Here is a 16,284-nt window from a genome sequence, read left to right as displayed (position 1 = left end):
TGTGTAAAAGCTTTTCAGTAGGATGAGGGCCCATTTTTTGATTCTTTGCAATAAGTCCTGTGCAGTCTGGGTTTTATTCATAAAGTCTTTGCCTACATCAATGTGTTCAAGAGTTTTATCTATCTTCCAGCAGATTAAATGTTTCCCTTTTAATATTAAGATCTTTAATCCATTCTGATTTTAACTTGGTACATGGTGAAAGATACAGGTCCAGTTTTAATCTTGAGCCTCTGGAAAGCCAGTTTTTCTAGCACCGTTTATTAAAGAGCATATCTTCCTTCCAGTGAATGTGTTTGGCACCTTGGTCAAAGATAAGGTAGCTTAGTGTGTCTGCAGTTGTTTCTGCATCTTCTAATCTATTCCATTGATCTTCAGATCTGTTTTTTCCCAGTCAAGACTGTTTTTATCACAGCATTTTGCAGTATAATTTCAAATCAGGGATTATGACGCCCCTGTCTTGTCTTTGTTGCCCAGGATTGCCTTTGCTATTTTAGGTCTCTTCTCATTCCAGATGAATTTTAAGACTATTTTCTATAATTCTGTAAGATATTTGCTGTATGAATTTTGATTGGGATTGCATTGAATCTGTGTAACAAGTTTGGAAGTATGATCATTTTCGCTATATTGTTTCTTCCTACCCAAGATCATGGGATATCTCTATTTTCTAATACCTTCTTCAATCTCCTTTTTCAGAGTACTGTAGTTTTCAATGGAAAGGTTTTTTACATACTTTGTTAGATTGATTCCTAGGTATTTCATTTTTTGTGATGCTATTGTAAGAGGTATTGTTTCCCTGATTTCTCTTACAGTTAGTTTGTTATTCGTGTACAAGAAGGCTATTGATTTTTGAGGGTTGAATTTGTAATGGTAACTACACTACTGAATTTGCTTATTAAATCTTGAAGTATTTTGGTAGAGTTTCCTGGGTCTTCTAATTAGTGTCATGTCATCCACGAATAATGATACTTTAACTTCTTCCTTTCCTATCTTTGTTTCTTTTTATTTATTTCTCTTGTCTAATTGCGCTGGCTAAAATTTCCAGGACTACGTTGAATAAGAGTAGAGGCAGTGGGCATCCTTGCCTTGCTCCTGATTTTAGAGTGAAAGCTTTGAGTTTTTGTCCATTTAGTAAAATGTTGGCAACAATTACTTAAAGTATATAATTTGAATAATTTATTGGGAAATTTATAAAAAAGTACTTTCACCGTTTTGATTGGCATGGCATTTATTTAGCTGATTCCTTAAATCTGAACCCACATCTTTCAGAAGTTGTGGTGATTATTAGGGCGTTTGGCAGCACATTCTGGCCTTGCTTAGTGTGGATTACAAACTGTTAGTAGTTATCAACTCTGTCCTTTGGTGTAAGTGCAGAAGGTTCTAGACCATAACTACAGCGAATTTTCTTTGTAATTGTCTTGCAATTGGGCTTTATCAGTATAGGTAAAATGTGGATATATGAATCTAGATAAGAAATTAGAATGAGCTCCCTAAATTTCAAATGTTTAATTGTTTTACTCTGTTGAATCAGAGCTTTTTTTATTGTTAATCCATTACATGATATTTCTGGCATAGCCACACGTCCACATTTCTTCCCTCTTCGGAACACTACTGGTTTGAGTGTGAATAAATGAGTTGCATTCTAGAAGTTGTTTGTTTGTTCCTGGAGCCCTTTGAAAATCTGAGCAAGCCACTCAGAATTCTCACCTCTATACGATGCTCATAAATGTACACTCTTGACACATGGCCTTTGGAGTGCCTGTAGTCTCAGAACATTCACAGTCCCTTGACCTAGTCAAGATCTATTCATGTGAAAAGAAGAACAGAAAGAGCTGTAGGAATTCACCAGTAATGGTAATTTCTATTCCGGGTTTCTTATGTATTCTTTGTGCGTGGATAACACACGCAAGTTGCAATTATGGGGAACTTTGTGGTATATCTAGTATATAGCTAACCTTTTAGTTAGCATCTGGTTCTTACTAAATTAGTCCAGATCAAAAATATGGTAAATATTTAAATTTTAAAAATTTATTACACTAAGACACATTGCCATTAATTCTCCTCAGAATTAATGAATTAACTTGTACTCACTTCAAACACATTTATCCCATTATTCTCACCACTTGTGCAACAGTTCTGGAAGTCCTTTGTGAGTTTTACTCTTGGTTGCCTCCGTGACATGGCTTGGTTCAGTTAGAAATGGTTCCCCTTTGTGATCATTTTGACTTAAGGGATGAGCTGGAAGTCACACAGTACCAAATCCAATGAAAAAAGAGGAGAAGACACATTATAATGTTGTTATTTAAGAGAAATTGCCATAAACTTTTGAATTGATTTAGGACACTGAGGCGCCTTAAAAAGAAAACTTCCATAACGGCTTCAGAAAATGACATGAATGATGGGATAATTGTGTTTAAAGTCAGAGGGAGAATTTTGAAGGAGATTAATGGCAGTGAGTCTTTTACTAAATTTTTTAAAATTTAAATTTAAATATTCAGTGTGGTTTTGTAGATATTGCTACTTTATGAACAATCTTGTACAAGTTAGAAGTACCAGTGATAGTGTTAACAGGACAGTGTATCAGATAAGGCAATAAAATGCTCTAAGAATTCAGAGAAGATAAAAACCATTTTTATTCTTAGTGATGCTTTAACCTCTTTGTAGCTATAGCTACAGTTTAACTTGCCTACTAAAAGACATGGTCAAGTTAAGGGTGAAAGGGTCCCATGCCGGTTCAAAAAGTGTCAGATTAAGTCATCTCAGTGTTTTGGTATGTTCTGTACTTCCATTAACTCAAAAAAGCTGGAACTCATTTTAGGTGAATACTTTTCCTTGAATTTTCTGAGGGTAAACTCTGTCTTCCAGGATCTGGTATAAAGGACATAGGAAAGTGAGCTAGATCCAGAGCATTGGGATTATTTCCTTATTTTCTGCACAAGGACCTGTTACTTAACCACTTTATATGTTTGGTAGTGGGATTATAGTAGGGATAGTAGCTGATGAAAAGATTCTGTATTTTGCAGTAACATGATGAGGAGTAAAAGAACACTGTATAGAATTTTGATGTTAGGAAATAATACTTTCAATGAGGTTACCTTGTCTCTATCTCTTTCTGTTGAATCCTTGGGAGATACGTGTTAGTGTGGTTTTTATTTTCTTGTTCCTAATCATTGTTTTGGCATCTTATATTTGACACTAAATTCTGAAACTCCAGTTGCCTACTTCTTAAATCTTTTTCCTAAAGCAGTTAATTATCTGTGACTGAACCTAATCACTGTTCTGTACTCTTAATAGTGTTCTGTGATTCAGCATTTTAAAAAATGACAAAAACGGGGGGATTTAGCTCAGCGGCATAAGCGCCTGCCTTGTAAAGCAGGCAGTCATGAGTTTGATCCCCGGTACCAATAAAAAAAAAAAAAAAAAAAAAAAAAAAAAACAAAAGGAAGAAGACAAAAAAAAAAAAAAACACTGCATCTTCTGAGTTCAGTAAGAAAAATGTTACGTTCAATTCATAGTCAGTTATAGTAAAGAATAAATAATGAATCAAAATAATTTTGTAGTACAAGATAGTGAAACATTTGTGAATACATTTGCTTAAGTGTTTTTTCCTTTATTGTGTGTATGAAAACATTACTATAAGCCTTCTGTTAGAACAGTGCAATCATTTTATGCTATAGAACTGAATGCTTAATTTCCATTTTGTGCGGTTTGCATAGATTGCAAAGATCTTGCTACTGTGATTTTCTCCTAAGGTGTGATTGCTAACCAAATCGATTGTCAACTTTAAGTGATACCTAATTTTCAGAATAAAAGGTCATTTCACTGGTTTGCTGTTTCAGAGCACTTCACGTTTGAACTAAGCAAGTTTGATGTTCCACTGTTTTCCTTTAATAGCCTTGCTTTTGACCAGACAGTCTAGCCACAGGGAGCTACATCCTGCTTCCTCTAACTGCCCCTCCAGGGTCTCACCACACGGTCCTTGAGGACAGATAGCATGTTCTATTTGTCTGTGAATACTCACTGTCAACTCTGTCAGCATAGATTCCTATGATGATAAATGGAGGCTGAGTAAGTAAATTTTGGTCTGTGTATAAACTTTGCTTTGTTTAAGTCTAAATCTTTGGAGTCCCATTCACTGGATTCCTTCAGTGGATTCCACTTTTCTCTAAGTATTAAAGCATCTTATTTTGTATGCACTTACCGTTCGGTGTATGATGTCATCACTCAGATACAGACTTTATCTCATTTCTTCTTTTGGCACAGAGCATGGGCTTTTGTGCCTGTTAGTCTTGGCTTTGAGTGTTAGCTGCATCATGTGCATTCTTGGGCTGATCTTCATCCACTGAACAAAAATTATCTTATCTCTTTGTTGGTTGGTTCCACGATCAAATGCAACAATGTATACAAAGAGCACTTGACATTCAGTAAGATCAGAGAGTCTTAAAGATTCAAACTTTTATTAACAAATCTTCCAAAATAAAAATAAATTATGATCCTGGCTATTTGTGTTACTTATTTAATTCTTGGCCCTTATCCTGAGTATGTTTATCTACCCCTAGATAAGTATATAGTGAGTATAATATTCTCCTGACTTATCCTGAAGAGATTCCCTAAAATATAAATTTCAGTCTGGTTATTGCATTATGCATGCTGTGAGCCAGAAGAATTTGAAACATATTAGGAAACCATAAGTTACTTTAAAATGTGAACTAGATTTACATTATTTAAACTCATTTAGATTTGGAATTGTTATTGAATTGAATCATGTTATGAAAATAGAGATTGTTTAGCTGTTATTGTAGGCTATTTTCACTTTGAGAAACGTTTCAAATATATAGAGACATACATTTAGAATTTGAAGGAACTTGAAGACTAAGCTCTTTATTTTTTATTCAGAATTTACAAACCATAATCATAAATTAAGCCTGTGAAATTAAAGGCTCTTATATTTTAAGAAAATTTATCGATTTTTATAATTGAAAAAATCTCTTCATAGTACATTAATGGCTAATGGATATTGAAATTAAAGGCAAACCTTGTTTTGGGCTTTCCTGGGTGATTTTGACAGTTTGTATCTTTAAAAACAGAAGCAAAAACAAAACTAGAGCAATTCTGCAAGAGACAGGCATGATAATTTTGATTCTGATTGCATCGGGTGGGAAAGTGTACCTCAGGGCGTTGACCTCCGCACTTTTTCTTCAGTGAAGGTTTCCCTTACCTGCACTCCTTCCCCCGAAAAGATGACTAAGATTTAACTTGATGTTACAGGTGAGTCAGCAGCCTGCATAGACCTGAGGAAGGGCGTCAGTTGTGACTTCCTATTCCTGGCAAACATTCCCTGGTTGGCTGTTGAGCGTCCCTGTGCTAGGGTACTGGGGCCTGCAAGGATGAACACGACTCATTGTCCCCATGCTCAAAGGCGTATTAGCATCAGGCATGAGTCTACCTCAGTAAACAGTGGGAAATACGCTGTGCTAAGAAGGGCTGTGTATTTCCCCAAGTTTGGCAAAACTGAATTCTTTATCTGCATCGTGTTGATAGCACTAAGAGGTCTTGATAAAGAAATCAGTGTTTTTTAATCCAGTATATCCTTTGCTTATTTGATTGTGCGTTTGTATGTATTTGTGATACATAACAGTGTTTCCAGGTATACAAAAATGCTCTACAGCACTCAGTTGAAAACTCACAGAAAGTTGGAGTGGGTTTGATAGGGAAGTGGGAAGTGGAGAGAAGTCTTCACTCCAGTGATCACATGTCAAAGCAAGTCTTGAATGTTGAGAATATACAGAAAAGAAAGGGCATTTCAGTGCTGAGCAGAAAGAATAAACCTTCCAAAGAACAAATGCCAACAAATGTCTTGGTATTTGTGGTGCGGTGGAGAAAATTCCAGGTAGCTTGGTATCATGAAATAAGAACAGCATTGTCAAAACTAAGGTCTGTCAGAGAAAGGTTCAGGACCATTAAAATGTGTAAAAGACCTTTATGACATGATAACAAAACATGTACTAATTTGTTTTAGAGTTAGATAAAGTCTGCTGGGCATTACAGTTAAAGCTAGTTTCCACAGGGAAAGCAAACTTCATATTTATTGAAAGTTAGGATAAGAAAAAAAAAAGATAAAGATTGCAGCTAAATCATCTCCCATGTCCTGTGAATTCTTAGTATTATTTAATCATACTTTCCAAAACTGTTGAGTCATCTGTGACCATTTTAATACAGTACATTAGGGATAATGAACCTATTTTTCTTGTAAAAATTTTCAAGTGAACTAATTTCTGTTTTGAAATTATCCCAAAGAATAATTATGTGAAGAAGAATCCTCACATGTAAAGACAAATGCCATGCTATTTTTATATATTTAAATTTAAGGTTTTGTTGAGTCTGTCCTTACCATCATTGATGTTCATTGTAAAATACTGGAAAGTATAAAAAAAAAAGAAAAAGAACAGATGTAATTATATAGACGTAGGTGTACATGCTGGTATATTTGTATTCTTTCTCTATACAATGTATGTATATATAACTAAATATAAATATAGTATTCACTTTTTACATTTTTCCACATTAAAAATTCTTTATAAATATAAAGACTAACATGCCTTTTAGTAGATATGCCATAGTTTGTATAGCTATAGACAATCTTCGATTTGTCCAACCATATTTTTAGATGGCATTCTCCTTGCTGCTGCAAATAAAGCTTTGTGTTTGTAGAGCTAGAATTGAGATTACTGAATCAAAAAAGAAACATATTGTCTTGAGGCATGTTGACACATTATTTTTCTAAAGCAGTGTAGTAATTTAGATTTCCACTGGGAGTGTATCAAAGGGTTTAATTTCAGATCTTAGAAGGAGTCATTTTTAAAAAGTCAATCAAACTTATGGCTTTGATAGTGTAAAAACATGAATATATATTGTTTTCTTCATGGTTCTAATGGTATGCAATATAATTAGTGAAATATTTCAGTTTAATACTTTGTATAAAGTTTTTAAAAGTTTCCTTTTATATGAATTCTTTTTATTTTTTGAGGTATCCATCACGAATTGAAAAAATCGACTATGAAGAGGGGAAGATGTTAGTCCATTTTGAACGCTGGAGTCATCGTTATGACGAGTGGATTTATTGGGATAGCAATAGGTTGCGACCCCTTGAGAGACCTGCACTGAGAAAAGAAGGGCTAAAAGAGGAGGAAGATTTCTTTGTAAGTAGCAAACATTTTCAATTGGCTAAATTTGCTAGCTGTATAATAAGATATTTTGAAAGGATCATGTTAAGATTTACAAAAACCTGTTTTTGTTAAGGAAATGCTTACTATATGTGAAATTGATCTTAAAAGTTGTTTAAAATAGGATTTTAAAGCTGGAGAAGAAGTTCTGGCTCGTTGGACAGACTGTCGCTATTATCCTGCCAAGATTGAAGCAATTAACAAAGAAGGTATGTATTTGAAAGTGATCTGAGTCTTAAAATTGATAGTAAAATTGTACTGTTTTTTAGTTTTAATTTATGTAACTGTTTCATACTTCTTTGTTTTATGTTTTATTGAATAAATTTTCTGCCAGGTGTTTTGTTGTTGTTTTTGTTTTTTTGAGACAGAGTGGCCTTGACTCACTCTGTAGCCCAGCTGGCCTTGAACTGATGGTAGCACTCCTGCCTCAACCTCCCAAGTATTGGGATTACAGTCATGTGCCACCAGGCCAATCTTCTACTAGTATTTTTTGAGAGCATTTAATTTGTAATATATTGTGTAGTATAATAAGATGGCACATGAATTATTGCTGCAGTAAACACTTGAATTAGTAGAATTCTAAAAGTTATCAGTTTTCAGCTTAAGTTATATGCATTTTATATCTACTTCTTGGTTCCAGTTAGTGGTTTTATTTTTAAATCTCAACCAGAGAGTAAAGAAAGGTGAAAGACAAGAGAACTTTGATAGCAGTTTAATTCTAGGGTAGCTTATAATAGTGTATTTTCTGAAAGAATACTATAAAACTTTAACAGTTTGAGGTTTTCTTTTTATGCCTCTCTGCTCCCATTAATACCTATAGATTACCAAGTTGATTTTCCTAATAGTCTTTGGGTGGACATTTGTTAGAATATTCAGTACTAAGCAGATACTACTGAGGTGGCCAAAACTGTTGAAAGTAACATGGGGATCAGCCATATACAATATTTCATACATGTACTTGGAATCCCAAGGCAGCAGGATCACTCTGTGTCAGGAGTTCAGGATTGGCTTGGGCAGCATAATAAAACTCTGCCTTAGCAAATAAATAAATAAATAGGAAAACAAACTAAAATTTCTGAGCTAGGGGTACAGTTTAGCGATAGAACATTTGTCTATAATATAGCAGGTTAGGTTCAGTCCCCAGCACAAGGGAAAAAGACACACAGAAATCAGATGTGTTAGTGTGAGATCCTAAGATAGGATTGGCAATCTTTTGGACAAATAATGAATTTAAAATGCAGAACTTTTAGACTGATAGATTTGGAAAGGCATGAGAATTAATCCTTAGATTATTATTGGAAATATGCTTAAATATATTCAAACTTTTTATATAAAATATTTAAAATAGTTGTGAAATACTTAACATCTTTCAAGTCAGTTACATGTTAGTTTTCTATTACAGTTATTTCTTAAACTTGACAACTTATTCATTGTTTTTGCTATAGAAACTGAATGACAGCTTCTTGCCAAGAAGGACATTTGAACTAAGTAAGGGGATACTTCCTTTAAACTGAGTCTTGAAAGATACATAAATTAGTTAAAGGGGATACAAAAGCTCTTCTGGCAGAAAATATGGTGCATGGGAAAGAAGTGAACAAGACATCCTAACTTAAGGAAATGCATTTTGGGGTGAGAAATTTCTTTATAGGGATAGAAGAATGGGAAAAAGAAACATGAATCAATAGTTGAGGTATCGCATAACCTTGCTAAAGAATCTGAAGAAACTGAGTCTTGAAAGATACATAGATTAGTTAAAGGGGATACAAAAGCTCTTCTGGCAGAAAATATGGTGCATGGGAAAGAAGTGAACAAGACATCATAACTTAAGGAAATGCATTTTTGGGGTGAGAAATTTCTTTATAGGGATAGAAGAATGGGAAAAAGAAACATGAATCAATAGTTGAGGTATCGCATAATCTTGCTAAAGAATCTGAATGTTCTTTGGAGATGACAAGAGGTAGTGAATAAATTTAACCTTAGAATTTAAGCTAACAACAAATGAGAGAAAACAAGAGATAAACTAGAAGAGCGAAACATTTAAAGTATTAAGAAGTGTTACATGTGAAAAATTAAATTATAGTACTCTAACTTGAAGTCATCACACAACTTTACAAAGGCTTCACTCCCTTTTATTTATTTATTTTTATGAATTAAAACCACAGGCATGGATATGGTTTCATTACCTGTTATCCATCCTACTGCAGGAAGAGTAGAGAAAGGTCTCAGCTATTAGTTGTGCAGTTTTTTTCTTTGCACTGGGACTTTTGTTTCTGCGTGCACTGACACGTTTGCAGAACCATATTATAAAGCACATATGCTCACATCTTTTTCAGAGTGTCTTACACTGTAGCCAAAGCTAAGCACAGAAGAAGCAGGAATAGTCTAGAAGGGCAGGAAGGCATAATTCATGTGTTCTGTTTGGCAATAGGATCTAGCTTAAAAAGAAAAAAAAAAAGGCAGAATTCTCTACTTGAGCAGTCCCTTTTGGTGTGGACAGCTTTGGGACTTCTCCTTCCATGCTTCACATTCCTCAAGGGAATGCCTATGTGGTTGTGTGAATACGTGTGTGTGTGTCCATGCATGTCCCGCTCAGAAACTGCCCTTCCTTATCCTATCCTGTTTATCCACAGACATTTGCTATAGAAAAGTCAGGTTACTTTGATGGAAGAGAAACAGTGCTGGTCTGTGACTGCCTCCATTTCAGGAGGTCCATTGAACCCTCAGCTAAATATCGCCAGTCGCTGTAGATTTTCTTTAGAAGTCTCCACAAGCAATACTGTATGACATTTTATGATTTCTGTACACCTAGCATAGTGGATGAGACTACATCAGTCCTACCCCAAGAAAAAAGAGAAAAAGGCAAAAGAAATTCAATTTACTATAAAAGCAAAACAAAATTAAGAGCCGTAAACATTTTGATATTTAGAAAAAGCTTGTAGACATGACAAGAAGGGGCTAGTCAGTGTGGATTGGAGTGATCAGGAAAGTTTTCATCTTTGAAGAGTGAGTAGGACTTAGGCTTCAAGGAAAGATGAAGGAGAAGAGAGTATGAACAAAGTGGGAAGAATGAATGCCCAGATGAGGGCCTAGCCAGCAACCTGGACTCCTCAGAATGCTATGGTAAGGACTAGGAGAGACAGTTGCAGGAAAGTTGGGAATGCAAGGTGTGCAGATAGTTTGACATGCTCTCAAAACTTGTCTGTTGTCTTTATATATTACTGTAAGATATACAGTTGTTTCTTTAACTTGGGTTTAGATTATTTGTTGCTTCTGTAACTTAGGATTAGATACTTGTAATAGTTAACATTATGCTAACTATAGAAAGCATAGGGGTGAAATAGTGTTATTCAGATTACAAAATTTAAAAAAAAAACTTTGCACAAATTTTCTTTGGTGTCAATTCCAAAACCATTAATCATAATTATCCCATTTCTTATTTATGAATCTTTTGTACAAGTCCATTATCTGTTTACTTAAGGTGGCATTCTGCTTGTACTTGAGAAACAGAAAGACATTCATGCAGGTAACTGTAGAAAAACATTTGAATTTCCATGAAGATAATACTCATATAATTTTTTCTAATAGTCCTCCTGGCTTATATTGACTTGAACTCAAAGGGTCTGTAACAGGAAGTGAGCATATTTCATTATCTGTGAGTGAATGCACGAGCAGAAACTTGAGTTGCGCAAGTAGGCTGAGCTACTAGGAAGGGCCCTAGGTGGCTTGACAACCCTGGGAATGTCCTTTATGGCTTTACTGACGCTTAGCAGAATATCATGTGGTGCAGATGTGGCCTTCCTGGAATTGAATGTCTTGATTGATACACAGACACATTGATCTAATTTGTTTGTAAATGATTTTCTGGCTTAAAAGTCTGGGAATCTAGAATTTTTATATGCCAGTTCAACACTATTGCCAAGAGAATAATCTTCCTGGGAAATGATGATTTTCATGGGTCACATCTTTCTCTCTGTTACTTACTTCAAAAGAATTTTTCCAAGAGAGAAAATGATCATTACTATGGAAATACTGTTTTTGCATATACTGATTTTATCAGATACATTATAATTCTAAATGTATTTACATTAGTACAAAAATCAATTTTGGAATTCCCCAATGAATGTCAGAATTGCTACTAACTTGCAAGTCTTTATTTATACTCTTTTTAAGGAAAATAGTTGAGGGTAGTTTTTAAAAAGAGAAAATAAAGTTAAACATGATGGAGTCTTTACCAGAGGTAATGTGTTTGCAGAGCACTTCTTTGTAGCAGGTCACTATCTCCTAGTTTCAAATGTTGTTATAAGGTTGCTTGATGTTTTCTAATGATTGCAACTTACTCCTGTTTCAGGGACATTCACAGTTCAGTTTTATGATGGAGTAATTCGTTGTTTAAAAAGAATGCACATTAAAGCCATGCCTGAGGATGCTAAGGGGCAGGTAAGAGTGTTTAGTATTCCAGGCTACCTAAAGGGATGTCTTCTTGGATGGTGACTGATCACAATATACAATATATATTTTTAAAGTGAAATAATTGTAGGGTTATGTGCTGATAACCCCAAATAGCAGCAAGGAGGAAAAGCTTAGAATGTAAAATAAATTATACACTTGACTTTTGCTTCTTTGGTGTTAGACCTGCTAAAGTTATAGGTCACTAGTTTCTGTTCCAGGTGAACTCCCAGCATCCACTAAGCTGGGGTTGTCCTATCGACCCAGCTGGATCGTGTAACCAGTCTATGGGAAGTGAGGTAAGTGCCTTTTTAAAAAAAGTTTGTTTTATATGATATATACTATCATTTAGAAAGTTAATGTTTAATACTAAATTTTACATTGACTTTATCTTCTTCTTTTCCTTCTACAAATCGTAGTCACTCATCTTCCTTTAAAAGGCGCTTACCTGACACTCTGTAGGCGGTTTCAGGTAGGCCTCTCTGAGGTATATGATGGGAGCAGTGTACTACACACTTTTCACTGCTCATAGCAAGCATGAGTGGTAAGCATCTGAAGGAAATCTGGGATGGAGTTGTAATTGTATTCCATTTGTGGACTATGGTTCATAAAATACTGGAAAGAAGAGGTGCCGTTAGGAACTTGCTTTTATGTTATGCTGTTATTTGGGATTTTCAGCACCTGGACCTACAATTAATTTTAAGAACTTGAAAGTAATCCATAAACATTTAGAAATATGTTGCACACTTAGTCTCTACCTTCTGACAAAAATGTCATGCTGAAATGTAATTTGCTGCCTGGTAAACCTCAATTAAGTATATACAAACGTTTAATAGTCAGAATATGTATACTACCACATTTAAAAAATTATTTCTGAAGAAATCTTCTGAGAAGTGTTATTGTTTTAAATCTGCTGGTTTCAAAAATTTACTTATGATCAGCTTTAGAATTCCTATATATCAATATTTAAATGTAGTTTAGAATGAAAATGTTTTTGATTAGAAATGCTTTGTGTCTTTCTTTCTGTCGGTATAAATAAAATGTTCTTTTAAGCATTCAGTGGTGTGATTTCTTGGTTGCTACACAGAAAAATCAGGATCTTAGTTTGGTATGTGTCTGTATAAGTACACAAAAGTCTTGTTAATTTTCAAGGGGGTTTTAAAACTTGGTGTTTTATTCCTGTTATTCAAATGGTATGAAATAGTGCTAATATTATTGCCTAAAAGTTTTCCTTTTTATACAGTGGGGCATTGAGTCAGTTTGGTTTGTAATAAAATCACAGAGTATAAATAAGTGTATTAGATGTTTATTAATATATTTGTCATACCATGATATTTATTAATATTACAATCAGTGCAAAATGAGAAAAAGTACTGAAAAAATTTCAGTAGCAGTATAGTTTTTCATTTTTTCTTTATAACGCTTAATTATAAGCAGATTAAAATATTTATAGAATTTTAAAAACCTGTTTCCATTTTTTTTCTCAGCAAGTGTTTTGCTAATTTTCACCTGACATCTAGGCTAAACAAGGTGTTTGGAAAGGGCTGAGACCATCCTAAATCTTGGCAGATTTTGATTACTTTGATAATCCCTTTATAAAAATCTAAAGTAAAATATCTTTTAAGGTAGCAGAAAATAATGTATCAAGTAAATGTACTGTGGAAATGTTCTCTAAACTTTCTCTAGGACCCATATAAAATGAATTAGCTAGCAATATTATTTATGTGAACTTTTAGAGTAATATTTTTAATCCTAAATAAAAGTCTTAATGCTATTGTGTTTGGCCTCTCCTTGCATTCAGAGTTTACCTTGATTACAGAGTTTGAAATGCTGTGTTAGATTAAGAGTCTAAGATGTGGTCCTCCTTGTACAGTTGCTACAGGTGTTTTTATACTGGGAAGAAAGTTTGGTGGACACGTTCATGGTCCAGAGTAGGAACCCTGTCTTCTTACTTACCTTCATTTTTTCTTTTACATAATTTTATGTGGAGTGTTAGTGTTGATCCATAAATACCTATGCAACTGACACATTTTATGAAGTGGAGATTAATTTCACCAACTAATTTTACCTTCTTACGATTAATTCTGATCTTTTATGCTAATAAAAGCGTATTAACAATAATTACAAGGTGAGAGATTGTTTCATTACATTAAATTTAGTCTTGTAGCAGGAGAAGGACTTACTTTGTCTTTTCTCCTCCTTGACATAGCTGATGGAAAATTTACATTGTAGCACATTAGTGTCTCACTGGCTCAGAAGAATCTTTACAGTCATAAAACATTTTTGCATATCTTGTTTTATTGGATTCTTACATCACACCTTCTCACATAGGTCTGGCTGGTATTTCTCTTTCCTGGTTGAGGAGTTCAGAACTTAGAGAACTCACTGACTGACCTAAAATGCCACTCTATCGTAATGTACAGAGCGACTCCTTGAATCCAGATCTCATTCCAAATGCAGTGTTTTATTTTTTATGCGCACTGTTTTTCACAGTTAACTTGCAATTATGTCAATATTCTAACTCATGAAAACATGATGCTTATTTTATTTGACAATTTTCCTATTTAAAAATACATAAATAAGCCTGTGTAATAGTGTGCGTCTCATATCACAGCTATTCAGGAGGCTGAGGTAGGAGAATTTCAAGATCCAGGCCAGCCTGGGCAACATAGTGAGACCCTTTCTTTCTTTCTTTTTTTTTTTGTCTTTTTCCTTTTTATCGGTACCAGGGATCGAACTCACGACTGCCTGCTTGCAAGGCAGGCACTTATGCCGCTGAGCTAAATCCCCAGCCCCTGAGACCCTTTCTTAAAAAATAAATAAAATACAGAAGCAAATAATAGGAGGAATTCTTTTATCACATGGTTATAATGATTCTCATGATTAACAAATGTAATCAAGAGGCTATTTTAATATTCAAACTTTGAGAGTTGAAATACGGTTTTGTTTTTTTAGTTGGAGGTACAAAACATCTTGAAAATGAAAATGACTCCTGACATTTTCCAGTATAAGCACTGAAAAATTTCTCTGCAGTGTAGAACCGAGAATTAAATGTTACACTTTCAATAAGTCAGTAAACACATTCTTTCTGCTGCATAAAACATTGCTAGTCTGGGTGTACTTACTCCATTTGCTCTTTCTACTTCGTTGCTTGTTCTTTCCATTTTTCTCTTTGTAGTGCTTGCTTTCCTTACTATTGGAATGTTAGTTTGAAGACCCAGCCATAATACATTTAGCTTTTCATACTATTCCTTGAGGTTCATCCTTCATTCCTTTTCCTGTGCGCTCTGACTTCCATGACTGTTTCTCCTTTTAGTTGTCATTTTCCCTGGCATACTCCACTAATCTTTCTTTGTCATCAAAGATGTTTTCTCTGTTATCAAAGATTTGTCATCTTTTTTCTTGTCCCATAGTATTTTGTTTATTCCTGTATTATATCTTCTGGCACATTGCCTGAAGGTCAGTTTAAATTTCCTGTGAGTTTCAGTTGGCTAGGACCAGTTCTTTTATCACCTGTCATGTCTTGAGTGCCTAGCATGGTGCCTGGCTTATGCAGCAGTGTGTTCAAAAGAAAATTAGGGAATGGCCATGTTGGGTGTAATCACATGGTGCTTCCAGTGTATTTTCATCACAGAAGACAGAGAGAATTATTTTTATAATGGCTTGTTTATATTTTATGTATTTTCAAGGGCAACCATTAGTCATTTTTTGCTTTTTACTTAATTTTGTTTACCTGTGATGATTATATATCAAATGAATTAAATTCATTTGATGTTGTAAAATTGTTTTCTGTTTCTTAGAAGTTTATTTTGTGCTTGAATAAGTCTAGTGTGTTACAGAGCTTAATGGTCTTGGTGAAAAATGAACTGCATGTAGACATTACAAGTGTTTATTTTTAAAAAATCTCTTTGATTGTGAAAATTAAAATATTAACACAACTTTACACTTTTTTACATTTTTCTATATATTTTGCAACAAATTTTTAGTAAAAATGAAATATTTAGCAACAAGTAAAGATTTAAGGGAAAAATAAATACTTGCATTTCAGGAAAGTCTTACACATCAGCAGAAAGTGGTGTAGCATAGGAAGAAAGATTAATTTGGGGACTGCTAGTGTATGCTTTACATGGTCCAGTCATGTAGCCCCTTTAATAATGTAATTCTACATGGAATCCTAGGGACTGGACTGGAAATTATCTCGTTATCTTATTAGTAGGTGTGATGTCCCAAGTAGTGAATCCTCTTAAGTTCAAATTTATGGTTAGGTGACAAGTTGACATGGAGATTGTCCTTTTCCCTGATAAAAAAAACCTTAAACAAACAAACAAAAAAAACCCATAAAGCTATTGTGATAAATTGATTCTAAACTTAAAAGCTTTAGAAGTGATAGGATCGTACTTTAATTTCTATGAAATTAATGACAATTTGAATGGAACATTCTTCCAGTAATAAGGAATAATTTGGCAGTGGGAATATACTTCCTTAATTTTCACAGGATTACAATATAAGCATTTTTCTTTCCATTTATGGTCCACTGTATTATAAGAAGGAAAGGTAATGTTGCATTTAAGTCCTAAAATACTAAGGTAGAGTGTCCTGTTTGTCATACCTTTTATGT

The 16,284-nt window shown here is 34.2% G+C and overlaps 1 protein-coding gene across 11 annotated transcripts in view; it reads left to right on the top strand.

Moving 5' to 3' along the window:
* The window catches only part of Phf20l1 (PHD finger protein 20 like 1), a 73,392-nt gene that overhangs the window by 12,606 nt on the left and 44,502 nt on the right, over positions 1–16,284 (top strand). For 6 of the 11 annotated variants that reach the window (XM_063231052.1, XM_063231048.1, XM_063231055.1 and 3 more), the window contains 4 exons: positions 7,025–7,196; positions 7,345–7,429; positions 11,569–11,657; positions 11,876–11,965. In XM_063231052.1, the coding sequence (XP_063087122.1) occupies positions 7,025–7,196; positions 7,345–7,429; positions 11,569–11,657; positions 11,876–11,965 (436 nt within the window). The remainder of the gene's footprint in view (positions 1–7,024; positions 7,197–7,344; positions 7,430–11,568; positions 11,658–11,875; positions 11,966–16,284) is intronic. The other 5 variants (XM_063231051.1, XM_063231050.1, XM_063231057.1 and 2 more) reach the window with 2 other exon arrangements.

The sequence above is a fragment of the Cavia porcellus genome, unplaced genomic scaffold (genome assembly GCF_034190915.1).
Source record: "Cavia porcellus strain 051 isolate PalLab524CR breed Dunkin Hartley unplaced genomic scaffold, mCavPor4.1 scaffold_19, whole genome shotgun sequence".
NCBI classification, from domain to species: domain Eukaryota; kingdom Metazoa; phylum Chordata; class Mammalia; order Rodentia; family Caviidae; genus Cavia; species Cavia porcellus.
The sequence above is the reverse complement of the archived record's forward strand: the minus strand, read 5'-3'. Positions and strand labels throughout refer to the sequence as shown.